Genomic DNA, 27,586 nt, shown 5'->3' with positions numbered 1-27,586 from the left:
TCCTTCTTTCAGGCATAATTCATTGTGTACATCTTTCACCCAAGGGAAACAAAGACATCAATTGCATCCTCCTCACGTCCTCTCCTTTCCTCCTTCTAAAAACCCATTGGAGGAGAAGGTCAGAGGGGTGGGACCTCTGACTTCTTATCCAATGGGTATTGAGGAGGCAAGGAGAGAGGACGCTAGGAGTACGCAATTGAGATTCTCCCATGGAATTACTATCCTGCTATGCTGAATCATGCACCTGGGTGGAGTTATTCCATCAAGAAGGGACAGGACAAAACAGCAGGTCAAAAAATGATTTTATATATAATTTTTTAATCCAAAACATAGTCAAACCTAAAAATACCCATCTAAATGTGTTGAAAACACCACAGGGACAACAGGATAAAAGAGTCACCCAGGAGTAGAAAGCACATGATGGACTGATACGGTGAACCAGTGACTATTTCATAGTAAGATCTCGACAAGAACCTGGTTCTGCTTTATTTACAGTGAATACAAAAACAAGGCCTAACTTACAGAGAGACATCCATGTCCTGGGTGAGTAGTAAGGAGGAGACTGCACTGAACCACTAGTCTACTCAAGTCTGCATCATTCCCTATAGTGCACTACTTAGGCACTGTATTCCCGATGCAGTGCCCTTGTTTTGCCCAGGGCACTTATATTAGGGCATTGGTCAGAAGTAGTGCACTACAGCAAACAGCGTGCCATTTCAGACCAACACGTAGGGAAGACATCAATTGCATTCTACTCGTGTCCCCTCTCCCGCCGTCATTCTCACAACCCATTGGAGGAGAAGGTCAGATGGGCGGGAACTTCTGGCTTTCTTATCCAATGGGTTTTGAGAAGGAGACGAGGAGCGAGGACGCGAGCAGTATGCAATTGAGCTCTTCCCATAGTGTACTGCTACTCCCCATACACTTGCGTCGGCCTCTGAGGCAGTTGAATTAGATGGCATATTTGCTGTTCCACACGCAGTAAAAATAGCGAGGGGAGGAGAAGCAAAGTTAACATTCAGGAATAATACCGAGTCAGTCACGTGCCGTTTGTTTACCTAAATGACCGGAGAGGGGCATCGGTGCCTCCTGACCTGACTAACCATTAGAGCAGTGCACACATTTTCAGTGATCGAACAGTAACTGGTAATTGATGGAGTTATAAACTGATATTATGTAGGCCTAATACTATGTTGGGAAAAGTTACATGTCGACATTGACCACTTGCAGAAGGCGAGCATATTTGACCGAGATGGTGAAGAGAGACAATAGTTTCACCTATGAGCACTTATAGAAATATGGAGTGCTGCAGGCGAGGGCCTAAGGACCTGGAAGAGTGTGCACCGCTGCAGAGGCAGGGTCTGAAGACAAACGGCAGGCATAGAAACATTCCCCACTGTACCTCCCCCTGGACCAGGCAGACCCACAGTGTTTGTGATTTCCCTTAGCCATGGTGACAGACACATTCTGTCTGAGATTCAGATAGCCTACCTTTCAAACTCAACTCTGGACCTCAAAGCCAGTTTCCAATGCATTTTTTTCTTCTCCATTGTTCCCATCTAAATCAGGGACTGATTTAGACCTGGGACACCAGCTGGGTGCAATTAATGATCAGGTAGAACAGAAAACCAGCAGGCTCCAGACCTCGTAGGGTAAGAGTTAAATACCCCTGGCCTACACTGTGGCCTACACTACACTGGTTTACAGAGGGGATTGACGTCACAAGGAATACAGGCCTAGTCTTCATATTTACTGTTGTTGACAAATCACCTTTACAAATATACACAGTGCATTGTGAAAGTCTACACACCCCTTGCACAGTCTTCGCATTTTGCAGCCTTACAATTCCCTCTAAGAAAGGAATACATTGGATTTTTTTCCTGCCGATCTACAAAACCGTCAACATTTTCAAAGTGAAAGAAAACGAAAGAGCATTTTCGAAATTCATTACAAATACAAAACAAAAAAACGAAATTGTCTTGATCGTGCGTGTCTTCACACCCCAGAGTTCATACTTGGTGGGGAGCACATATCTATAGAAATAGAAGTAGATTTAACGACCTGGGCATATGAGGAAAAAGTGCAAGAGAGAGGATGGGAAAAAGCATTATTCTACCTTCAGGCAACCACTGAACAGACTTCCCCACCTACAGTATGCAACAGTAGGGGCACTGCCACCGTTCTGAAATACGCATCCAAGTCATCTAAAGTAACTTCCTATCACAAGAACTCGCTAGACAGAAGTCAAATTCCTGTCTGGCGACCACCACATTTGCTCCAAACGCCACCGTCGTTTCCAGATCAGGAAAGACGAAGGAGGAGACGAGGAGAAGATGCCACTTAAGACTATTGAGATGCAGCCCATGTCAGTGAATTCCCTGTAGCGTGTCCATCACTGACAGGACAGAAGAACACACCGCAGTGGAAGCAGCAATATTAAAAGAAGATGGCTGGTGCCATATGTACATTTCTGTAATGTACATATCATATAGAAACATTGGAAGAAGTGTGAAAAGGGAGAACCACCGGCAGAGCAGCCTTAAAAATAGTAACCATTGTATTAAGAGCGCACTATCGGTGCACATGCCACCTGGCGGGTAAAACACTATAGCTGCAGGTCTTTTAGTAAGGGGAGACTATTAATAAATACAAAAATAATAAAATATATGTACACATTTTCAACAATAACTATGATTATAATAATACTTTTTAAATTGACATACAAATATAATTTTGCTCAACGTTTGTAGCTCTACTCTGGTCAGTAAGAAAATTAAGAAATTATAAATTATTATACATAAAAAAAAAAAACAACACCATCGTTTTTCCATTTAGGGTGTAGGTCCTGACACTCTGTGTCGCAACATTTGAGACGAATAGTAAAAACAATCCTCGATAACCTGAATTCTTCTTATTTTGCAAGACATTTCATGAAAAAGTGTCGGTATAAAGTCTTCCCTTGTGTGACAGACAGGTTGTTGTGTCGCCTCCGGAGTCCAGGAGGAGGAGAGCAAGTGCACTTTGAACTCTGGCATGCTGGAGAGAAGGGTGTGTGTGTGGTGAGGAAGGGAGGTCTGCTGGGGCTGTCAAGACAGGTCTGTCTGAGGAAGTTTTTGGACATGGGAATTCCTTCCTGGTCACCTGACCACACAGGAACAGGAAGCTACAACAACAAATGTCTAAATGCATGTAGAGCGGTAATGAAGATGCCAAACTAAAGCAGGTTCCCTTTTCAGAGGGCAGTTTGTGATGATGAGTGTCTTGATTTGAGTGTTCCACCCTGTATCCATGGAGACTACCGCTGCAAAACCGCCCATTGGCTGATCAATGTGTGGGCGGGGTGACATCACTGTTAAGAGGGCAGTACCCTGTGTTACTGACATTGGGTCAAAGGTCACAGATTCTAGTCCATGCAGCTGCCCAGCATTCTGTCCATGTCTCCTGTTATTGTCAAGGATGCAACTTGGACTGCAAGAGGGGAAAAAAGAAACAGGGGGAGAGGAAGAGCAGAGGGAAGGCAAGAAATGGAGAAAGTTTCAAGTTGACAGTCAAGCACAACCCATATCCAAAAATGACATCAATCTGTATAATCCATGACAGCAAAAATAAACATGAGGCAAGCTATTTTTATTTGAGCCAAGTGAGGTGAATTACCATGTGAGTAACCAGGTGAGTTAGAAGGTGTGTTTACCTGTCGAGGTGACTCGGGGCCTGAGGCCAGAAGTTCAGTGCTGTTCCTCCTGAAGATGCCGTCCAGTCCTGCTGCTTTGGTCACCTTACTGGGCTTCCCTCCTCCTCCGTACGCACTGGGGCTCCTCCTCTTTCTCCCATCCACCCCTCCACCGTAGGCCAGGGGGCTGGGAGGAGGCAGGGGGCTGGGTGGAGGCAGGGGGCTGGGGTGGTCCGTAGTGAGGGGATAGGGTGTGGTGGTGGTTGGGTCAGGGTTGGAGTACCAGTCCTCGGCCCTGACCCCCACCTCACTGGCACTGTGTCCTAAGGTCTTTCTCCTACCACTAAGGGGGGACACGCCAGAGCTGAGCATGGGGGTGGGAGTCAGAGTGTGGTAGCTGCTGTTGTTCCCCCTGAGAGTGTCAGAACTAGGTGGAAGGGTGGTCCTCCTCTTCTTGGCCGCGCCACCAGTGGCCCCTGGGGGCCTGATGGGTTTGGTGGAAGTGCCGTTACGAGGTTTCCCTAGGGCGGAGACAGGGGCCAGGGGCTGGGAGGGGTCCCTGATGCCAAACAACCCTGCTGCTGATGCATTCTGGGGGAAGGCTGTGGAGTAGGATCCAAGGGGGAAGGCTCCGTTGGTGGAGGGAGGGAAGGAGGGGGAGGAAAGGGGGGGAGGAGGGGTGAGAGAGCTGGGGGAGGGAGGGCTCTCAGCAGCCAGGGGCACCTTTCTGTAACACAGTAGAGGACAGAGACAGGCAGAGGCAGCACGTTAGGAAAACCAGAGCCATAATGAAATACTGACCCGTAGATTTACAGGGGTTCAGAGACATTTCTGTCTAGAATATGAGCTGGCTGCTGATGTCCTATTCCAGAGCCTCAGCAGATCCAGGTCATACTAACATCTGCCATTCCACACCTATTAATAGTGTCTCTGAGTCTCTGTGTGTCTTCCCTAGACAGCTGAACCCTCTTTCTCCATAGAGCATCACAGAAGCCTAAAGCTGGATGTAAATACACTGGAGTGGCGCCGAGAGCCCCAGAACACGGGCCGACAAATCATTTATATCGGTACAACAATAGATGCACACTTTCCTCACCTCCACATCTGAGCGTTGACATGCTTCTCCACCATGCAGTGTAACGCCAGCCTCATCCTGTCCCACCGCCGGTCAAACACATAGTGACCACGCCCCATCAGCCTGCTGCTGAACGCGCAGCCCTGAAACACGGAGGGAGGGGTTAACAGTCAGAAGAGAAAAAATGGATCAAATCAGCCTGTATGGATGGCTTCAAGCTAGGGGTGTAACGGTTCACCAAACCCATGGTTCGGTACGCATTGAGGTTTTGGGGTCATGGTTCGGTTTCGGGACAGCGGCAAGATTAAATGCCATTCACAATGTTCAGCATTCACACTGTTCCTGGCATTGTCTGTCGTGACAGGATTGTTATGTCGGGCTTCAAGTTTCCACTCTGATGCTGCGTTTGTAACCATGTGGGAGGTGGGAATTTACCAGTTGGATGCATTCGTGTGATTTGAACTCATTGAGAAACGCAGATTGGCTAATGGCTAAACTAAAAGTACAGCTATTATACAGTCATACAGTTCCAAATCCACATTAATAGATTATTTATAAAAAAAAAGCAATGTTTCGTTGTTGCATTGAACTGCTGAAAATGCTGTTAGCGGTCATTTCCTTAGTAGGTGACGTCAAAGGTCAGTATGTGGGAGAAGTGGGAGCTCAGGAGTTTCCCACTAGTAATTACCAGTTGGAGGGCCGTTCAAGTGGCAAACTCCCACTTCCATCTTGGTAACGAACGCACCATGACACTGCATTCTTCAGTGCAAGATGTGCAATTGTAAAGTGAGCGTTTCTGTAGCATGGTACATCTCCCACTCCGGGGTAATGTGATGACACTTAAGTAAGTGCCAATTCATTGAAAACTTTGGCTTTCGTATGCTTATATAGAGCGGATACTACCCGTTTGCTGAAATGGGTGCAAGAGGGAAGTTTGTAACGTGGCTCGAGCACTTTCACAAAGTGCTGAAACCCTCTGTTCTCAACCACAGAGAATAGGCACATATCCTATAAACCAAAGACTGTAAAAAAATCTAAACATAGCCTACCTATCTCTTGTAATTTGTTTGGTCAGGTCAGAATCTGCTGCCAAGGGCTGCTTGCATGCGGTATACTGAGGTGATGTCAACATAGTTGAGGTGTTGGCAGCTGCATCGGCTATTCTCGTTGAGCATGGCGACATACTGTTAAAGTTTTACCCACAACTCTATGTCCATCGCTGTTCTAATCTACTAGGAAGCCAAAATGTTCCCAAACGGGGGATTTAAACGATGAAGTATCCTCCAATTCTGGTTTATCGACCCCACCATAGAACTAGTTCCCGGCTGCGCCTCAGAAAAGAGCACTTTCAAATGCCACAATGAAGATTTTAATTTTGATTAATGTGCGCATAGCTTGTTTGAACGGAATAGCCTGAAATTTTGTTTTTTTTCAGTTAAGATTTACTCAAGACGTGTAGGCATGTAAACGCAGCGTACGTATCGTATCTTCCGGCGCCGACAGAGATAGTCGCTTCGCTTCGCGTTCTTAGGAAACTATGCAGTATTTCGTTTTTTTATGTATTATTTCTTACACTGTTACCCCAGGAAATCTTAAGTCTTATTGCATAGAGCCGGGAGGAACTATTGGATATAAGAGCAACGTCAACTTACCAACATTATGACCAGGAATACAACTTTCCCGAAGTGGATCCTCTGTTTGGTCCACCACCCAGAACAATGGATCGGATCCCAGCTGGCGACCCAAAACAACGGCGCCGCAGGAGGGGCAGAAGAAGCAGTCTTTTGATCATGCGCCGTAGACAGGCACATCGCGCACCGCTCCCGAGTTTACTACTCGCCAACGTCCAGTCTCTTGACAACAAGGTAGACGAAATCCGAGCAAGGATTGCCTTCCAGAGAGACATCAGAGATTGTCACGTTCTTTGTTTCACGGAAACATGGCTCACTCCGGATACGTTATCAGAGTCGGTACAGCCACATGGTTTCTTCACGCATCGCGCCAACAGAAACAAACATCTCTCTGGTAAGAAGAAGGGCGGGGGGGGGGGGGGGGGGGGGGGTATGCCTTATGATTAACGAGACATGGTGTGATCATAACAACATACAGGAACTCAAGTCCTTTTGTTCACCTGACCTAGAACTCCTTACAATCAAATGCCAACTGCATTATCTACCAAGCGAATTCTCTTCGATTATAATCACAGCTGTGTATATTCCCCCGCAAGCAGACACCTCGATGGCCCTGAAAGAACTTCATTGGACTCTATGTAAACTGGAAACCACATATCCTAGGGCTGCATTTATTGTAGCTGGGGATTTTAACAAAGCTAATCTGAAAACAAGACTCCCTAAATTTTATCAGCATATCGAATGCGCTACCCGGGTAGAAAGACCCCTGGACCATTGTTACTCTAACTTCCGCGATGCATACAAAGCCCTGCCCCGCCCTCCTTTCGGAAAATCTGACCACGACTCCATTTTGTTGCTCCCAGCCTATAGACAGAAACTAAAACAGGAAATGCCCGTGCTCAGGTCTGTTCAACGCTGGTCCGACCAATCTGATTCCACGCTTCAAGATTGCTTCGATCACGTGGACTGGGATATGTTCCGCATAGCGTCGGACAATAACATTGATGAATATGCTGATTCAGTGAGCGAGTTTATTAGCAAGTGCATCGGTGATGTTGTATCCACAGCAACTATTAAAACCTTCCCCAACCCATCTGGACAAGAGGAATACCTATGTAAGAATGCTGTTCATCGACTACAGCTCAGCATTTAACACCATAGTACCCTCCAAACTCGTCATTAAACTCGAGACCCTGGGTCTCGATCCCGCCCTGTGCAACTGGGTCCTGGACTGACGGGCCGCCCCAAGGTGGTGAGGGTAGGAAACAACATCTTCACCCCGCTGATCCTCAATACTGGGGCCCCACAAGGGTGCGTTCTCAGCCCTCTCCTGTACTCCCTGTTCACTCATGACTGCGTGGCCGTGCACGCCTCCAACTCAATCATCAAGTTTGCAGACGACACTACAGTGGTAGGCTTGATTACCAACAACGATGAGACGGCCTACAGGGAGGAGGTGAGGGCCCTCGGAGTGTGGTGTCAGGAAAATAACCTCACACTCAACGTCAACAAAACAAAGGAGATGATCGTGGACTTCAGGAAACAGCAGAGGGAGCACACATCGACGGGACAGTAGTGGAGGAGGTGGAAAGTTTTAAGTTCCTCGGCGTACACATCACGGACAAACTGAAATGGTCCACCCACACAGACAGTGTGGTGAAGAAGGCGCAACAGCACCTCTTCAACTTCAGGAGGCTGAAAGAAATGTGGCTTGTCACCGAAAACACTCACAAACTTTTACAGATGCACAATCGAGAGCATCCTGTCGGGCTATATCACCGCCTGCTCCGCCCACAACCGTAAGGCTCTCCAGAGGCTAGTGAGGTCTGCACAACGCATCACCGGGGGCAAACTACCTGCTCTCCAGGACACCTACACCACCCGAAGTCACAGGAAGGCCATAAAGATCATCAAGGACAACATCCACCCGAGCCACTGCCTGTTCACCCCGCTATCATCCAGAAGGCGAGGTCAGTACAGGTGCATCAAAGCGGGGACAGAGAGACTGAAAAACAGCTTCTATCTCAAGGTCATCAGACTGTTAAACAGCCACCACTAACATTGAGTAGCTGCTGCCAACATACTGACTCAATCTCTAGCCACTTTAATAATTAAAAGTTGGATGTAATAAATGTATCACTAGTCACTTTAAACTATGCCACTTTATATAATGTTTACATATATACCCTATACTACTCATCTCATATGTATATACTGTACTCTATACCATCTACTGCATCTTGCCTATGACGTTAGGCCATCGCTCATCCATATATATTTTTATGTACATATTCTTATTCATTCCTTTACACTTGTGTGTATAAGGTAGTTGTTGGGGAATTGTTAGATTACTTGTTAGATATTACTGCACTGTCGGAACTAGAAGCACAAGCATTTCGCTACACTCGCATTAACATCTGCTAACCATGTGTATGTGACCAATAAAATTTGATTTGATAGCCTATAGGTTTAGTGTTTATATTTTGTAATATTTGTATGTATTATTTGTAAGGTTCAGTACGAATATGTGTATCGTTACACCCCTACTTTTTTACATTTTTAAATGTAACCTTTATTTAACTAGGCAAGTCGGATAAGAACAAATTCTTATTTACAATGACGGCCTACCCTGGCCAAACCCAGACGACGCTGGGCCAATTTTGCGCCGCCCTATGGGACTCCCAATCATGGCCTGTTGTGATACAGCCTGGATTGGAACCAGGGACTGTAGTGACATAGCCATATCACAATAAACCGACCCATTTTGCTCGATAACGATAAATACACAGTCACTTTCCATTAGCAGCAGGGATCTCGACTGGCTTTGCCAGTGCCAGGACACACATGAAAGTTAGCTACAATGTTTCATCTAACATGTTCAGGGAATGCATGAGGGATATTTTGATGTGCAACCTGTCAAAATAGGATCCAGAATGATCAGATTTCTTCTTGGCTTTTAATAGATTCATTTGCCTGCATCTTTTTTTTGGTGCATCGTGGCCTAGGCAATATGATACATAATTCACCACCTGAGGAAGTAGTAACTCAAAACACATATTGCTAACCCTAAATATATGACATTGTTGCTAGATAGCCATGTAATTGATGTAACAGTAAATGTAATGACTCAACAAAAACTTTCCATTGGCAGGCATCAATACTTGATGTATTGACTGCAAATGGCACATTCCGTCAGCACATCATCTCAATTAGATACTCTGTAAAGTGGTGTTATTTCCTCAATATTGAGTGCCGAGGAACAAATATGCTCACATAAAGCTGAGAATGTCCTATTTTTTAACAACAGAAAAATACGTTTTAAAAACTTTGTTTTTCCCCAAAATTACATTTTGAAATGTTGATCAGTGGTTGTATGCCTGTGCTTATCAGAATGCATCTGTCCATTCACTTGGTGCGCAAAGTGGAGAAAGGGAGTGAGACCGGGTAGCGAAACAGGGACTAGGAAGACACTGTTTACGGACATTACTGTTGACAAAATAATGTTTTTAGAACAAAAACATCCAAAAGGAACGTTGTGTAGCATATTCACCGAAAATTACAGATGTAACCAAAATGCGTCGGTAAGAGGGAAATGTCCGTGTCGGTAGTTTTCGGTTCATCTTCCTAGCTCTAGGGAAGGGGCGTAGGGTTGATTTCAGTCTGGGTGTTAGACAGATAAGGGAACATTTTATAAAGGATTTACAAGTCCTTTATTAGAATACAGATATTTTAGAAGCAGCTGAAATTGAGCAATTTACTTACACACCCTTCGTACAAGTTATACATATTTTTGCACCTTAAATGTTAAATATTGTGTAGACAAGGCACTTAACCTAAATTTCTCCTGTAAGTGACCCTGGATAAGAGCGTCTGTTAAATGACTAAAGGTACATACCCCCAGCGGTCGAGGGTGGTGAGGGGAGTAGTGGCAGGATGGTCGGTCTTCGTCTATGTCTCTGTCAGGGTCCTCCGGTGTTCCTGGGTCGCCCTCATAACTGGACAAACGACCGTCCCTGTCCTCTCTTGCCCTCTGCCAGACAGGGGCTGGGGGGTCCTGGGTTGAGGCTGGGGGGACGGGGGAGGAGGATAGGACAGCAGCGCCCCCACCACCTGGTACCCTGCACACAGAGGGGGAGAGAGAGAGCGAAAAAGAGAGAAAGAAAGAGGAGAAAAAGTGAAAGGTAGAAAATGTTTAGAACTTGACACTAACATGACCTACAAAACAAACAAGCGTCAAAATCGCCTTGTTTCACTTGGATTCTGATTCTGCTATCAACAGTAGTTTACATCACCCCCTAGTGGTGTGAGTTTGAACTGAGTGATTTAAAAAATAATCAAATCAAAGTTAATTGGTTGCGTACACAGATTTGCAGGTGTTATAGCAGGTGCAGCAAAATGCTTATGTTACTAGCTCCAACAGTGCAGTACAATGTCTTGCAAATATGCAACTTTGGTCTAATATTCCTGAGAAACCAACACAGCATCTTTATTGAAAAAATACCCAAAACAAGTATACGATTCTATTGAATGAATAGAAGCTATACATTGACTTTGGCCTCAGTGCTGCCCCCTACCTGGGTATGTGTGCATTAGCCTGCCGCAGTTTGAGAGTAGAGGCGGTTCTGCCATTGTGGCAGTGGGGTGGCAGGGTGGAGGGGGTAGTGTCATTGGCAGGGCTGCTCTGACTGCCACCCTGTAACTCCCTCCTCTGCCCTCTCTCCTTCTCTTTCTCCTTCGCTCTGCCCTTGTGTTCCGCCAGGAGGATATCAAACTCTTTCTGCCTGCCTGGGACGGCCCGCCGGTGGATCAGGGAGTGAGTCTGGAACAAACACAATATAATAACAAAGAGAAGTAGGCATAAGAGGCCAATAAAAACACATTTAAATGAGACTTAGAATTTCGTTTTCCCTGGTATCAAGGAAAATAAAGCACACAAGGCAAAATAAAGTAACGCGTACTGATGGCCAGAATAAGCTGTGTAGCCAATGAGAAGTGAGGTTAGAGGTCAGAGGTTAGAGGTCAGTGTGTCTCACCTTGCAGGTAAGTGATCGCGTGCAGGATCGTTTGCTCTCCGGGTCCTGGACTCCACAGTGCTTGTTAGGGTCAAACACCCTCCCTGTAAACACCAGACAGAATTATTTTTTTTATCAAACCAGGTCATCACGGCTGATTTCAGAATTTTGCCTTCCGGAGTCCCACGAAGTCATCTTTTGCCAATATATCGTAAATGACAGGAGAGAAGTGTCTTACAAAGTTGTCTTATAAGACCTACAGTAGACTGTTCTTTCACTGAAACTTCCCAAATTCTCCTGAGAAGTTTCCCCTGAGTTAAACACTTCAATTGTCCCTGTAATCTTCCACATGTAATCTCTATAATCTAGCTAGGTAGTCTGAGTTATGGGAGTGGTTGGGTGTGTGTGTGTGTGTGTGTGTGTGTGGGAGATGAAAAGTGTCTGTGTGTGTGTGTGTGTGTGTTACTGCGTGTGTGTTACCGCTTGTGTGGGAGATGAGAAGTGTGTGTGTGTGTGTGTGTGTGTGTGTGTGTGTGTGTGTGTGTGTGTGTGTGTGTGTGTGTGTGTGTGTGTGTGTGTGTTACTGCGTGTGTGTTACCGCTTGTGTGGGAGATGAGAAGTGTGTGTCTCTCTCTCAGGAGGATGTGTTTAGGAGATGAGAGTAGATGAGGCCAGTTGGGAGTCCCAAGCGGTGGGAAGGTTTTTAAGGAGCAGATGCCTTGGCAGCAGTAGCTCATGAATTACACTTACTTCTAAATCATAGAGTTGGAGGGACGCACAGAACAGCGACAACAACATACGGAGAAAGAGGAGAGACTGGGGAAAGAGACGGGAGAGAGGAGTAAAGGAAGAGAGGAGAGACTGGGGAAAGAGACGGGAGAGAGGAGTAAAGGAAGAGAGGGGAGAAAGGAGAAAGGCAAGAGAGACGAGAGGAAGAGAGAGAGGCGGAAGAACAAAGAGATAGGAGAGTTGGAGAGAGAGGTACGAGGGAAGTCTCCTCCACAGTAGAATTAGCAAGGCCCCAGTGCATAGGATTAGTGTTGAGCAACAGCCTCCAGTCTCTCTTCTTTCAAAACAGCCCCCACCCATGCCAAGTTCCTAACCCATCATATGAATCTGTTCATGCCCCATCACTCCTATCACTGGGCAGCTTTTAAAGGTTAAGGGAGATAAGGAATATGGAGGGCTTTTACACTTATAAACATAGGCTATATACTTATACCATGACCTTTATGGTGCTAGATAGATATGCACGTTACTGGTGGAAGAATTTAAGTTGATACACATTGCATACCAGATAAAAGGTACATTAATACATCGTACGTTCTCACCTAGGAGGAGGATGAAGTTGGCTGATCTCTGGTCAGTTTTGATCCCTAATTATAATACCGTAGATATAATATATGCTATTTAGCTGACGCGTTTATCCAAAAGCGACTAACATCGCGCATTAATACATTTTCCGTGTGGGTGGCCCCAGCGGGAACCGAACCCATGATCATTGGCGTTGCAAGCACCACTCCACCAACTGAGCCACACAGGACCATGATAAGGATTAAAAGGTAGGATTGGGAGTAGGGTAAACTGATCCTAGATCTGTGGTTAGACTGTGTTCTCACCTGACAGTCTCCTGTGAGGCCTGGGGGTCTTGGTTCCATTCTGCTGTTTCCTGTCCAGGGGGGAGGGGGTTGCAGGGGTCCGAGGGGAGGGAGAGGGGGAGGCGGAGGGTCCGCGGTGGTCCAGGGGGGAGAGGGTAGAGGAGGGCCGTTTGTCCACGGGAGAGCGGGCCGGGCTGGGCCGGCGGTCCACCGAGGAGGGGGGGGTGGTGGGGCCGCGACCGTTCACCAGCTTTTCCTGAGACCCCCTAAGGGGAGCTGGGGGGGTCAGGGAGGGGAGGAGGGAGGAGGGGGTGGAAGAAAAGCAGTGGACTCTGACGTGTGTTCCTCCCTCTGCCCGGCCCAGATATGGCATCTTCTCCAGACTCACTACTGGCAACGACACACTGGAGAGAGAAAGAGGGATGGAGCGACAGATAAACCAAGAGAGAGGGATGAGAGCGGGAGGGGGGGTGCTAATTGATTGAGTGGAAAGTTCTGGATTTTTTAAAATTTAAATAAATGTATAATAATTCATAATAATAATAACCATGACAGGGTTCAATGCAGGAAATTCAATGCAGGAAATTTCTGCATGTTCACAAGATTTGGCCAGTGTGTGTACTCACCATGTCTTGCTGCGGACACCCTTGGGAGGGTAGACAGCGAGCGGGGCCTTGTTGAAGCGGGAGTGGGGGTAGTCTCTGGGGACCCTGAAGGGCAGAGGGGGAGTAGGACCCGGGGTGGGGGACACTGCCACATTGGGCTTCACAGAGGCCACTGGACCCCTGGAGGGACACGGGGAGCCGTGCCGACGCTCTAAGACACACATACACACACACACACACAGAGGGTCAGGAGAAACACAGACTGAACATACACAGCGTGAACACAACTGGTAAAACACCCAGCATCATGAGAACGTCTTAACGCTGTAGATCACGGACTATTCAGTTATTCGCACAATGGATCTGTGATGTTTGCAAGGATTCCATGGCTCCAGACGGCAACCATTTGACTAGGCTGGACGAGTTGAGTTTTATTAGTCGTCGCATCGGTGCGAGCCGCACATTCTACATTGTCACTCACTCAAACGTTCCTCTTTTATGGGCAGCTAAAAGTGCGATTTGGTCAAACAGTGAAGTACATTACACTCATGATTCCTATAACGTAAGTGTCTGCACTGCTCCTGTTTCACTGGGACCTAATGATGCGATGAGCCACTTTCCTCTCCAGGAGATATAAATGTGTTCCGATTGTAAAACATTTCAATATCCAATTGCGGGAACAACACAGCTTTAGAAGCAACTACTGTCGTCCATGTTGAAGAGAGGAGAGTCTCAGCTTTTTATAGATATCATTTTGTTGTGTTACAGCCTGAATTTAACATGGATTCAAATGTAACAAAAATTGACACTGGCCTACACACAATACCCCATAATGTCAAAGCGGAATAACATTTTTCAAAATGTTTACAAATGAATTAAAAGTGAAAAGCTGAAATGTCTTGAGTCAATAAGTATTTAACCCTTTGTTATGGCAAGCCTAAATAAATACAGGAGTAAACGTAATAATAAGTTGCATGGACTCACTCTGTGTGCAATAACAGTGTTTAACATGATTTTTTGAATGACTACCTCATCTCTGTACCCTACGCATACAATTATCTGCAAGGTCCCGCAGTCGAGCAGTGAATTTCAAACACAGATTCAACCACAAAGACCAGGGAGATTTTCCAATGCCTCGCAAAAAAAGGGCACCTATTGGTAGATGGGCTTTTTTTTTTTTAAAGCATACATTAAATATCCCTTTGACTATGGTGAAGTTATTAATTACACTTTGGAAGGTGTATCAATACACCCAGTCACTACAAAGATACAGGTGTCTTTCCTAACTCAGTTGCCGGAGAGGAAGGAAACCATGAGGCCAATGGCGACTTTAAAACAGTTACAGAGTCAAATAGCTGTGATAGAACAAAGCTGAGGATGGATCAACAACATTGTAGTTACTCCACAATACTAACCTAAATAACAGAGTGAAAATAAGGAAACCTGTACAGAATACAAGGCACTAAAGTAATACTGCAAAAAATATGGCAAAGCGATTAACTTTTTGTCCTGAATACAAAGTTATGTTTGGGGCAAATCCAATATAACACATTACTCACAATTTTTTCAAGCATAGTGGTGGCTGCATAATGTTATGGTTATGCTTGTAATCATTAAGGAGTGAGACGTTTTTCATGATAAAAAAAAAAGAAACAGAATGGAGCTAAGCACAGGCAAAATCCTAGAGGAAAACCTGGTTCAGTCTGCTTTCCACCAGACATTGGGAGACGAATGAACCTTTCAGCAGGACAATAACCTAAATCACAAGGCCTAATCTTCACTGGAGTTGCTCACCAAGAAGACAGTGAATGGTACTGAGTGGCCGAGTTACAGTTTTGACTTAAATATGCTTGAAAATCTATGGCAAGACCTGAAAATGGTTGTCAATTTGACAGCGCTTGAAGAATTTTTAAAAGAAAAATTGGCAAATGTTGTGCAATCCGTGTGTGTAAAGCTCTTAGAGACTCTTAGAGACTTACCCAGAAAGGTGATTCTAACATGTATTGACTCAGGGGGTTGAATACTTATCTAATCATACTTATCTAATACTTATCTAATCATACTTATCTAATCATACTTATCTAATACTTATCTAATCAGATAGCGTTTTATTTTTCATATTTTATTTTTTTAAACAAATGTTCGAATTTTTCTTCCACGTTGACAGGCTATTTGTTGTAGACAATTAAATCCATTTTAATTCCACTTCAAGGGGTGTGAATACTTTCTGAAGGCACTGTATCCCTCTCATTATTACCTTAGGCCTACCATATTTGTAGGTTATTAAAAATAAAATAAAAAGTACAACTTTGAGATAGCCTAGAACTCCGTTAGACGATACTATCAGAATATCAACCAACCCTAGTTACAAGTGCATCCTTAAAAGCTGCCTGGGTTTAAACTCCTATTTTACAGAAAGTGAATAGCTCAATTGATAGCAACAGAGTTACACATTGTAGGCCTACTAGATTACTTCCCTAGCAAAGTACATTTTTGGACTTTGAGGCTAAAGAAATTCGCAGCTCAGCCTCTGAATATCAGAGGCAAACCGAAGATATTCCCATACGCAAGAGTCTCGTCTTTCTCGTACCATTTTGTGGCTCGTTTCTAGCATCAGAAGAAAGCGCTGTTAAAGATCAGTTTTGACTTGTTCAAAATCTTAAACTAACAAGGGGTAGGCTTTTTGCAATTTTCTTTAACAAAAAGTAGGCTATGGTATACCCTCACATAGACCTTCCCCCTTAAATGGTTTTAACTTAACATACAAAGCCCTTCACGGACACAGAGGTATTTAAGGAGTGGTGACACAATTGAAGGAATTGTCCGACAAATCTAAACATAGCGTATAGGCCTACCTCTTATTTCTTAAATAGGAAGAAATAGCCTCCAACACAAAGCCTTCGTTGTTAATTAGTGAAATGTTTTCAAAAAAAATAATTACTCAAATTAGCGTAATTTCAGCACCATGTGCTTTCCACCTCCCGATTGATTGCACAGCAGCTGCCGCTTCCCATTTCAGCACCACAAAGCTGTCATGGAAGTTACTCGACGCTGGCTTATTGTGAGGTCAATTACGCTGATAAAAAGCCTCATCATGGGCAAGGAAACATGTTGTTTCGCGGCCTTTGGAAAGGCAAATATCAAGTGTGACGAATAGGAGCCCGGAACAAAGCAAAGAAAGTTACCCCCACCCCCTAGTAATTTTCTAACTGTCCCTTAATGCATATAAATGTAGATGTAGACAAATTCATCTCCATAAAATAAAATAAATAAAAAAGAACATCTGGAGCCCTAATTTGACAGTAAAATATATCAATATCCTAATTGTCAACCCAAAATCCATGAAAATCACTGGATTAGGTTGCACATCAAAATATCTTGAATCATGCATTCCTGCTTGGATATGTTGGATGAAACAACTTATTTCTTGAATAGTAGGAGGCTATTACACGTATTAATAAAGCACTGGGAATTACTTGATAAGATTACTATAAAAATACACAGCACCAGTCAAAGGTTTAGACACCTACTCTTTACCATTTTCTACATTGTAGAATAATAGTAAAGGCATCAACACTATGAAATAACACATATGGAATCATGTACTAACCAACAACAAAAAAATGTTAAACAATATATTTTATATTCTTCAAAGTAGTCAACCTTTGCCTTGACAGCTTTTCACACTCTTGGCACTCTCTAAACCAGCTTCACCTGGAATGCTTTTCCAACAGTCTTGAAGGAGTTCCCACATATGCTGAGCACTTGTAGGCTGCTTTTCCTTCACTCTGCAGTCCAACTCATCCAAAACCATCTAAATTGGGTTGAGGTCGGGGGATTGTGGAGGCCAGGTCATCTGATGCAGCACTCCATCACTCTCCTTCTTGGTCAAATAGCCCTTACACAGCCTGGAGGTATGTTGGGTCATTGTGCTGTTGAAAAACAAATGATAGTCCCACTAAGCGTAAACCAGATGGGATGGCGTATCGCTGCAGAATACTGTGGTAGCCATGCTGGTTAAGTGTGCCTTGAATTCTAAATAAATCACGGACAGAGTCACCAGCAAAGCACCACCACACCTCCTCCTCCATGCTTCGCGGTGGGAACCACACATGCAGAGATCATCCGTTCACCTACTCTGCGTCTCATAAAGACATGGCGATTGGAACCCAAAATCTCAAATTTGGACTCATCAGACCAAAGGACAGATTTCCACCGGTCTAATGTCCATTGCTCAAGTTTCTTGGCCCAAGCAAGTCTCTTCTTATTATTGGTGTTCTTTAGTAGTGGTTTCTTTGCAGCAATTCGACCATGAAGGCCTGATTCATGCAGTCTCCTCTGAACAGTTGATGTTGAGATGTGTCTGTTACTTGAACTCTGTGAAGCATTTATTTGGGCTGCAATTTCTGAGGCTGGTAAATCCAATGAACTTATCCTCTGCCGCAGAGGTAACTCTGGGGCTTCCTTTCCTGTGGAGGTCCTCATGAGAGCCAGTTTCATCATAGCGCTTGATGTTTTTTGCGACTGCACTTGAAGAAACTTTGAAAGTTCTTGACATTTTTAGTATTGACTGACCTTCATGTCTTAAAATAATGATGGACTGTTGTTTCTCTTTGCTTATTTGAAGTGTTGTTGCCATAATATGGACCAGATCTTTTACCAAATAGGGTTGTCTTCTGTATATCACCACTACCTTGTAAAAACACAGCTTGGCTCAAACGCATTAAGGAAAGAAATTCCACAAATTAATTAACACCTGTTAATTGAAATGCATTCCAGGTGACTACCTCATGAAGCTGGTTAAGAGAATGCCAAGAGTGTGCAAAGCTGTCATCAAGGCAAAGGGTGGCTACTTGGAAGAATCTCAAATCTCAAATATATTTTGATTTGTTTAACAGCATTTTTGGTTACTACATGATTCCATATGTGTAATTTCATAGTGTTGATGTCTTCACTATTATTCTACAATGTAGAAAATAGTACAAATAAAGAAAAAACCTGGAATGAGTAGGTGTGTCCAAACTTTTGAACGGTACTGTACAGTCGTGGCCAAAAGTTTTGAGAATGACACAAATACTAATTTCCACAAAGTTTGCTGCTTCAATGTCTTTAGATATTATTTTTCAGATGTTACTATGGAATATTGAGGTATAATTACAAGCATTTCATAAGTGTCAAAGGCTTTTATTGAAAATTGTAAGAAGTTGATGCAAAGAGTCAATATTTGCAGTGTTGACGCTTCTTTTTCAAGACCTCTGTAATCCACCCTGGCATGCTGTCAATTAACTTCTGGGTCACACCCTGACGGATGGCAGGATCAATCAATGCTTGGAGTTTTTCAGAATTTGTGGGTTTTTGTTTGTCCACCTGCCTCTTGAGGATTGACCACAAGTTCTCAATGGGATTAAGGTCTGGGGAGTTTCCTGGCCATGGACCCAAAATATTTATGTTTTGTTCCCCGAGCCACTTAGTTATCACTTTTGCCTTATGGCAAGGTGCTCCGTCATGCTGGAAAAGGCATTGTTCGTCACCAAACTGTTCCTGGATGATTGGGAGAAGTTGCTCTCGGAGGATGTGTTGGTACCATTCTTTATTCATGGCTGTGTTCTTAGGCAAAATTGTGAGTGAGCCCACTCCCTTGGCTGAGAAGCAACCCCACACATGAATGGTCTCAGGATGCTTTACTGTTGGCATGACACAGAACTGATGGTAGCGCTCACCTTGTCTTCTCCGGACAAGCTTTTTTCTGGATGCCCCAAACAATTGGAAAGGGGAATCATCAGAGAAAATTACTTTACCCCAGTCCTCAGCAGTCCAATCCCTGTACCTTTTGCAGAATATCAGTCTGTCCCTGATGTTTTTCCTGGAGAGAAGTGGCTTCTTTGCTGCCCTTCTTGACACCAGGCCATCCTCCAAAAGTCTTCGCCTCACTGTGAGTGTAGATGCACTCACACCTGCCTGCTGCCATTCCTGAGCAAGCTCTGTACTGGTGGTGCCCCGATCCCGCAGCTTGCTGGACTTTCTTGGGCGCCCTGAAGCCTTCTTCACAACAATTGAACCGCTCTCCTTGAAGTTCTTGATGATCCGATAAATGGTTGATTTAGGTGCAATCTTACTGGCAGCAATATTTGCAATAATCGCATGGCAAAGAGGGACTTTGCAATTCATCTGATCACTCTTCATAACATTCTGGTGTTTATGCAAATTGCCATCATACAAACTGAGGCAGCAGACTTTGTGAAAATTTATATTTGTGTCATTCTCAAAACTTTTGGCCACGACTGTATATTGCGTGACAACATTATTTTTATGGGTGCGACCGAATCATGAGCTGGTGCCACCAAGTGAAAAAGTTTGTCTGAAACGCTGTGATCCATATTGCAGTAGAGTGCATTGGAGAGAGACAGAGAGAGGAGAGGATAGAGAAGGAAGGAAGGAAGGAAGGAAGGAAGGAAGGAAGGAAGGAAGGAAGGAAGGAAGGAAGGAAGGAAGGAAGGAAGGAAGGAAGGAAGGAAGGAAGGAAGGAAGGAAGGAAGGAAGGAAGGAAGGAAGGAAGGAAGGAAGGAAGGAAGGAAGGAAGGAAGGAAGGAAGGAGACTTACGGTTCTGGCTATGCATGTCTTTGGGAGGGGGGGGGTGAGGAGGAGGAGGGTGGGGAGGTCCTTTACTCTCTCTGCCTCACTGGGACTCTACTCCCCAGACACCTAATCAGGACAGAGGGACATGTCAAAAACACAACACAGCCACACGGGCGCTCCCACACGGTCTCGCACACCCACCCACACACAAACACGTCCTCCCACACACACACACACACACACACACGTTCTCCCACACACGCGCTCTCGCACACCCACATGTCACACGTGCTCTCGCACGCACACACCTCATTAAATGCTTATTGTAGATCTACTACTCATGCAGACTTTGCACTAAACTTTGTGTGGAAAGCCTGTGAACTGTGCAGTGGGGATACAATAACGCATTATATCACTGTCAGCAAATAAAACTCTTCACGATTATTCATTTTGCAATCAACATCTTTGTTCTGCCCTGGCAATTTCCTAAATAGACTTGGCCCCGGCACCACGGCCATCCTGCCAACTGTCCCCAGCCAATTACTGTCTGACAGGCTGTATCACCCACTCCACAGAATCTGCCTCGTTGGTCACAGTTTAGTGACTGACAGTGTGAGGAGCCAATAAGATGACAGTGTGTGGGAATGACAGGGAGATTGCCTGACCCTGCCAATGAGTGCTGAAATACCAACAGCTCGTTAGAACAGTACAGATGAATGAGCACACAGATTAAGCAGGCGTCAAGGCCTCTGTGTGTGTGTGTGTGTGTGTGTGTGTGTGTGTGTGTGTGTGTGTGTGTGTGTGTGTGTGTGTGTGTGTATGTGTGTGTGCGTGTGTACGCCAGGCGGCAGTCGTGTGTGTGCGTATGTTCCAGGTGTGTGTGAGCGTGTAACTGCGTCCGGCAGGCAGGTGTGTGTGCAGGTGAGTAAATAGGCAAGGTAAAGCAGTGGGGCAGCTGTATTGGGAGCTAGGACCAAAGTCCACCTCATTCAGGTATGTAGTAGTAGTAGCAGTAGTTACACAGCAGCCCATCCAGATTCACACACAGATTGGTTACTTACAACTGTAGTTTAGCGTACATCTAACAATGCACCCAAGTCTATGTCTTGTGCTTCTCCCCTTCCAAGGTACAAGTTACCACCTTTCAATTTTTTTATTTAACCTTTATTTAACTAGGCAAGTCAGTTAAGAACAAATTGTTATTTACAATGACGGCCTACCAAAAGGCAAAAGGCCTCCTGCGGGGACAGGGATTAAAATAAATAAATACAATATAAATATAGGACAAAACACACATCACAACAAGAGAGACAACGCAACACTACATAAAGAGAGACCTAAGACAACAACATAGCAAGGCAAGGCACCTAACATAGATCTAGGGTCAAAATACCCTATCCTAACCTTAAAAACATGATTAAATGGTTTTAAAACTATCTGACCCTGTATCAGTGGTTAGTGTTTATCAGTGGTTAGGGGCAACGACTACCTACTCCCTCAAGCCCGTTGCCATGACATTGCCAAGCGAGCGAAACGGTGGCTAGCGTGAGAGCCCTGTGAGGCTAGCAACCACAGGAAGTAGGAAGCTCAGCGCCAGCTTCTCAAAGCTCAGCTGGGTTTGTTTACATCCGCACCGCCAGCGCTAGAGGAAGACACCCACCACAGAGAGAGAGAGACAAAGAGAAAGGAGAGGAGAGAGAGAGTAGAGAGAGAGACAAAGAGAGAGGAGAGAGAGAGTGAAGAGCCAAACCCTTCTGCAACAGCCAATACATTTCATAACGTGACACACACAACGCAGCACAAATTAACACTACACTAAACCACACACACACAATCACTGCAGCTGCTCCAACACAACACACAACAACTGCCCACACTGGAACCAAAGCAAGCACACAAGCAACTAACTGCCTCGCCAACACACTGCACTGCAGTGAGTGCCAGCCCACACATCAAAGTCAGGAAACGAAACTAAGCTGAGAGGACAGAGCCGCCAAGGAGCTCAATTAATCCAGGACCATAAGGGCAGTCACCAGACAACAACACACACACACACACACACTATGAATAACAATCTAGCACACAGACATTCTCAGAATGACACACACCCCACCTCTGAATAACACACAAAGCTTTTCCGTTAAACTGCTTAATCAGCCTCCGCCGCCAGCTACAGATGTGTCTGTCTGACTCCTGCAGCCTGGCTGGCAGAAATAGTATTCCTCCATACACACACACACTAGAGCTGGAGGAGCATAGCTGAGAGGCATTGACCCCTGAGCAGACCTGACCTCCTCAGAGCCTGTCAGTGAGCAGCTGTTGTGAGAGGAAGCTTTCCTGTTTCCCCTAACCACAGATCTAAGGTCAGATTTACATGCGTTATAACCATTTAAGTGGTTAGGAAAAAGTCTAGGTCCTGTCTGAGAGGACTGCAGCTGGGCGCAGCAACCTGCAGGGGGCAGGAGAGAGCACTCAAGGGGGCGTGCGTGTGTGTGCATATGCATGTGTGTTTTGCCTGTCTCTTGGCACAGACAGACTCCTCGCTCTAGGACATGTGCAGCCAGCCAGCAGCAGATATAAGCGCGCTCCGCTCACTGGGGATCAACGAGAACGTAAGCAAACGGACCGACAAGAGCTGGTTTTCAATTATTTATTATTTTAACTTTAACTCTGCATTGCTGGAAAAGGACCCGTAAGTAACCATTTCACTGTTAGTCTACACCTGTTGTCTATGAAGCATGTGACAAATAAAATGTGATTTGGATTTGGTCCAGCACTGACCAATGTTGGGGGGCTCTTACTGTGATGGGCTAGAGTTAGGGTTCTTACTGTAGTGTGTTTGGGTAGTGGGTAGTGTGTAGCGGTTAGCGTTCTTACCGTAGTGCGTGAGGATGCCCTGGGGTTTGACCACTTGGTTGCAGACATTGCAGACAACGAGACAGAAATCCTCCTGGTTGGGAAACTGGCCAAACACGTGCATCTCTGCAGGAGACAGAGACGGGAACAGGGACAGGGGTGAGCTAGGAGAAGGATCAGAAAGCTGCACTGACATTGATCTAAGGGCAGCGTGTTGTTTCCCCCCATGGTTAATGTTTGGGGGGGTTGAGCTGATCCAATCAAAATGTATCTTCCTACTTCCAAACAGGCAACTCACTGAGATGTTACTCATCACGATGTGGACTCTGCATCCCGGGGGGATGGGCAGGTTAGCGTTTCTCGTCGTGAATCTTGCTCTGGAGACAGCTCTGCAGAGTGCCACAAAGTCATCAAATCCCATTTTAAACTTAACCCTAACCTTACCCACAATGCATACAACTAACTAACGGGAAATCGCTCAGTGCTGCCTCCAGGACAAAACTCATGACGATAAACATCAACCTGTGAGAAAACTGAGGATTGGGTTCGTCTTCGCCTTGACCTGTCGACTGGAATAGATACGAGGCCAGTCATGCTTGGCGGGCATCTAACTGAGGCGGTACTCATGCTGTCCCGGACCGTCAGGAGATCTTTGGCTGCGTCCCAATTCTCCACAAGTGTACACTTTGGGGAGAAGGAGAATGCAGCCTCAGAGCCAGTCAAGGGCTCATGGAAGTGAGGACTGAAGCATCACTCTGGCTAGGACTAAACATACAATAATGCCTGCTGATCGATTGTATATCTTTGTATTTTAAGGATGTGTGCGACTGTCCTTGTCCACCGGCGTATCAGTGTTTTGTTACTTGTCATGTTCTGTGTTTCGTGTGGACCCCAGGAAGAGTAGCTGCTGCTTCTGCAAAAACTAAATGGGAATCAACATAAACGAATCAAATCGAGTGGATCTGGTCCAGATAGTTGATTAGACATAATGGTTAAAGGTTAGGATCGGTGGAGGGTTATTCTGATGCTAGATCAGTGGTTAAGGGCAACCCCTACACTGTGTGGAGCATCAGACCACTCAGGTAGACCAGCCGCTCTGCTCCTATGAAAATAGCCCATCTTTTGTTTTACCAGGGAAGACATCTTTTTCAAATGTGCCTGCACAATACAACACATTTATATACAGAATACACACACACACATATTTTAATGTGTGTATATATATACATTAAAATACAAAAACACAGTCATTGGAAGTACAGGTAAAACATCACAAATCACTTAGAAAAACAGTTACATCCCTCCACAAATAAATCCCTGATCAATACTCTAAACTGTACCAGAACATCAAAATGAAATGGATTTTATCCAGCAATACGGTACATTAAACCCAAAAGCAGATTTACCTAGCTCGGTGGAGATCCTAGGAACCTCAAGAGTTAACCAATCCTGTGAACAGGTTAGGCAACTCGGGTGTTTATACGTCAACAGCAAAGTTAGATAAGATGGAAGTTTATGAAGTAGGGCCTTGTAAACAAAAAGGGAGTCATGTAGAAATCTACGGGTCTTTAGTGAAGTCCAGCTGCCTTTCGATACAGGATGCAGTGATGAGTACCAAAAGTGTCACCTGTAACAAAACGAAGGGCATTGCGGTAGATGGCGTCCAAAGGTTTAACAGTAGTAGCAGCTGCACAGGGCACAGACAGATTTTTCACCTGGCTCGGGGATTCGAACCAGCGACCTTTCGGTTACTGGCCCAACACTTTTAATTTCTAGGCTACCTGCCGCCCTATTTATTAACAATTAACAATGAAAATGCTTTGTATGTACAAGTAATTATCCATGTGACATTGTTAAATACAAGGATGACATTGGAAATGGTTTAATTGAATAAAACAACCAACTTTTTAAAAGTAGTGTTTATGACGTACACCCCATTAAAAAAAAGTCACCTGTAGCCGTCTATGACGGTAGACTACACACGTTTCACGCTTGTTGATTTTGTCGGCCAATCAAAGCTGCTCTACAGTCAGAGTAGCAAGTGAAGTGAGATAATCAATGCAAAATGGAATTACAATGACAGAATTAAAAGTTAGCTAAATGAGAAGGAGTGGGCTACAACAAACAACCAAGAGGTAGGCTGTTGTTCAATCTGAATCATGGTGTTGCCATGTATTTACAAGGACGAGGAGTGCAGTAACTGTAACCTCAGTTAGCTAGTTACCTAGCTGGCTAATTTAGCTAGCTAGCTTAGCTATCTTCTGTACATCGATATGATGCAGTCAAAACAAGCACAGTCATGGCATGAGGAATAAGCAGCAGCTAACTGTTACAAGATTGTCTAACACGCACGGTCCAGCGTGGCTACTTTTTAGTCTCTCTCGCAGTCTCTCTCTCAGACACACACACATACACACACATACACAGGTCCTTCCTCCTACTAAAAACATAAGTTCAAAAATTAAAAAAAAATAAAAACATGTATTCCGACTATCCAGATATCCGAGAGAAAAAAATCCTGATATTATTCTAATAGTGAAATTATTTCAAATGTCCATCCCTAAACCAGAAACAACGAGTATAGTACTTATAAAAGCAGCATTTTTTTTTTCATCTGTCTCTGCCAAGACAAATGAGAACAGTGTGTAGCTTACTCCCGCGCTCGCCTGCCAAAACGACAGAAACTGCCAAAACACTGCTGCTAAAACAATCTGTCTTTCGTGAATGAGCGCTACCCAGGCAGAGAGAGAAACACACTGTCTGTCAGACACCCGCTGAGAAAATAGTTTAAAGCGGGGATAACATTTTTCTATATATTTGTGCATTGTCAAGTCTCACTTATCCTCTAAACAACATTGTCAGATAATGAATTGAATTATAGACTGCATCAGCTGTTGACCTATGTGGTGGAGAGAAGGCATAAAGCTGAGTTTACCATATAACAATGGGCATAATCGCTGTCTGGCACTAATCTCAGAGATGATTAGGTCATTGGACTGTAATGACATCACTCAGTCATCTTCAGCGCCAGTTAGCTATTACTGTCTGCTTGACACATGGTGTGACCTCATCAGCTGATGGTGTGACTGAGTGTGTGTGTGTGTGTGTGTGTGTGTGTGCGTCTCACAACCTGCCTGACTCTTGGCCGGGGAACAAAAACACTGGGAGACTCCATTCTGACTGAGTGAGTGGATCTCCTTACCTTATCCATTAGGGGGTCCAGGGCAAACACAACTGGCCTTAGATCAGTGTCTAAAGGGCAAGTCAATCTTACTCTGTCTCAGTGTGTTGGCCTGGGATCAGCAGTCAGAACATATTGGTGATTCCAGTCTAGCTGGGACTGAGAGAGGCTGCTTTGGCACTCACAGTCTGACTGAACTGAAGACAGGGGAGTTAGTACTGAAGTGTACTGCACTTGAGTGTGGCTCCTGTCTGTCACTCTGGGTGGCCCACCAACCTATAGTTATCAAATCCCCTCATTTGTACAGTGTAGGTGGAGCCAATAACCTGTAGGGTACAAACTCTAGGTAAGCAGGAAGGGAACATACTCATGCACACGTGACATTTCTTGCTTGACCAATATCATGCCACTAGATATCAATTCATTTGTAATGAACAAACGCGTACATTCATGATCATACATAAAACACATGTTATCTTCATAATAAACAGTTTTAGGAAATATGTATTCTGCGATCATCGCTTAGCTTAGAGGTTGACAGGCTGTGCCTTGTTGTTTGGCCGTGGTGTTAAAATATGCAAGAACATTGGCAAGAATACTGGAGTGACAACTGGAGCATCATCAGTCCACACGAACAAGAACAAGGCTCAGGTGACAGTCACTACAGCACGTTCTGATCAACTTTACCTTCTTTACTGAGTTTAGTTCCGTCCCAGTTGTTGTACAGCTCTTTCAAGCGGTTTTCGACGAGTGAGTCTGTATTAGAATAATATAAGAAAATAAGGTTCATATTAGAGTTAATGTACGAGAGGTTAGTTGGTGGTTGAAAAAAAAAAAAAAATCTCCCGCACGCCACGCTGAAACGTGTCATTACGTTCAGCTAGATAAATAGCTGGCTCGCAGCTGTAACGTTAACTGACAAGGTGCCTTGATAAATCAAGCAAACTGTCACCAACAAGCAACGAAAGTTATCCTGGCCAGACAGCAGTAAACTAACCCATGTACATCACGAACATATTGAGAATGCATCAGAGAAATGAATACAGAGCATTCGTAAACATGAGAGTTGTATCGATTTGTTATGCATTTGGTAACTAACTTAATATTTGGTTGTTATCTTCCAGTTTTGACAGATGCATGGAGGACACGGCTGGCTAACTCAATCTCAGTTCAACAACACTGTTCGCACGTGCCATTTTTATAGAAATGGATGACATAATTGACGTGCACTTACTGTCAGAATAGTGTAATTTTGCTGCGCTGATAAAAGTTGACCAAGGTTTGCACAGGAACGTATCCGGATTTGGTAGTTGGCGATCCAATGTCGCCATTGCACTTCCTTCTTGTTGCTTGCTTTTTTCCTCTCCTTCGCAGTAAGCTA

The 27,586-nt window shown here is 44.7% G+C and overlaps 1 protein-coding gene across 2 annotated transcripts; it reads right to left on the bottom strand.

Moving 5' to 3' along the window:
- Window positions 1-285: 285 nt before the first annotated feature.
- On the bottom strand, window positions 286-27,586 carry LOC139565656 (ataxin-7-like protein 1). 2 transcript variants are annotated; one of them, XM_071386134.1, is made up of 11 exons: window positions 27,440-27,586; window positions 26,893-26,961; window positions 23,046-23,150; window positions 13,613-13,802; window positions 13,008-13,390; window positions 11,410-11,492; window positions 10,951-11,195; window positions 10,272-10,494; window positions 4,767-4,888; window positions 3,692-4,397; window positions 286-3,468 (listed from the first exon to the last, which is right to left on the bottom strand). In XM_071386134.1, exons 1-11 carry the CDS (start codon window positions 27,534-27,536, stop codon window positions 3,451-3,453), a joined length of 2,241 nt encoding a protein of 746 aa, XP_071242235.1. In that variant the 5' UTR covers window positions 27,537-27,586; the 3' UTR covers window positions 286-3,450. The 2 variants fall into 2 exon arrangements, with proteins under 2 accessions (XP_071242235.1, XP_071242236.1); XM_071386135.1 differs by lacking the exons at window positions 26,893-26,961; window positions 27,440-27,586 and adding an exon at window positions 20,193-20,294.

This window comes from Salvelinus alpinus, chromosome 37 (genome assembly GCF_045679555.1).
Source record: "Salvelinus alpinus chromosome 37, SLU_Salpinus.1, whole genome shotgun sequence".
Classification (NCBI taxonomy): Eukaryota; Metazoa; Chordata; class Actinopteri; order Salmoniformes; family Salmonidae; genus Salvelinus; species Salvelinus alpinus.
Note: the sequence above shows the minus strand (reverse complement) of the source record. Positions and strands in the feature narration are given on the sequence as shown.

What these genes read in the sequence shown, in the direction of transcription:
- LOC139565656 (XM_071386134.1), bottom strand. Translation starts at nt 27,536, where the DNA reads ATGGCGACATTGGATCGCCAACTACCAAATCCGGATACGTTCCTGTGC. An exon ending in CGCGATCACTTACCTGCAAG is followed by an intron (nt 11,196 to 11,409) that starts GTGAGACACACT and finishes TGTTTGTTCCAG; the next exon opens with ACTCACTCCCTGATCCACCG. An exon ending in ACCACCCTCGACCGCTGGGG is followed by an intron (nt 4,889 to 10,271) that starts GTATGTACCTTT and finishes TCCGTGTTTCAG; the next exon opens with GGCTGCGCGTTCAGCAGCAG.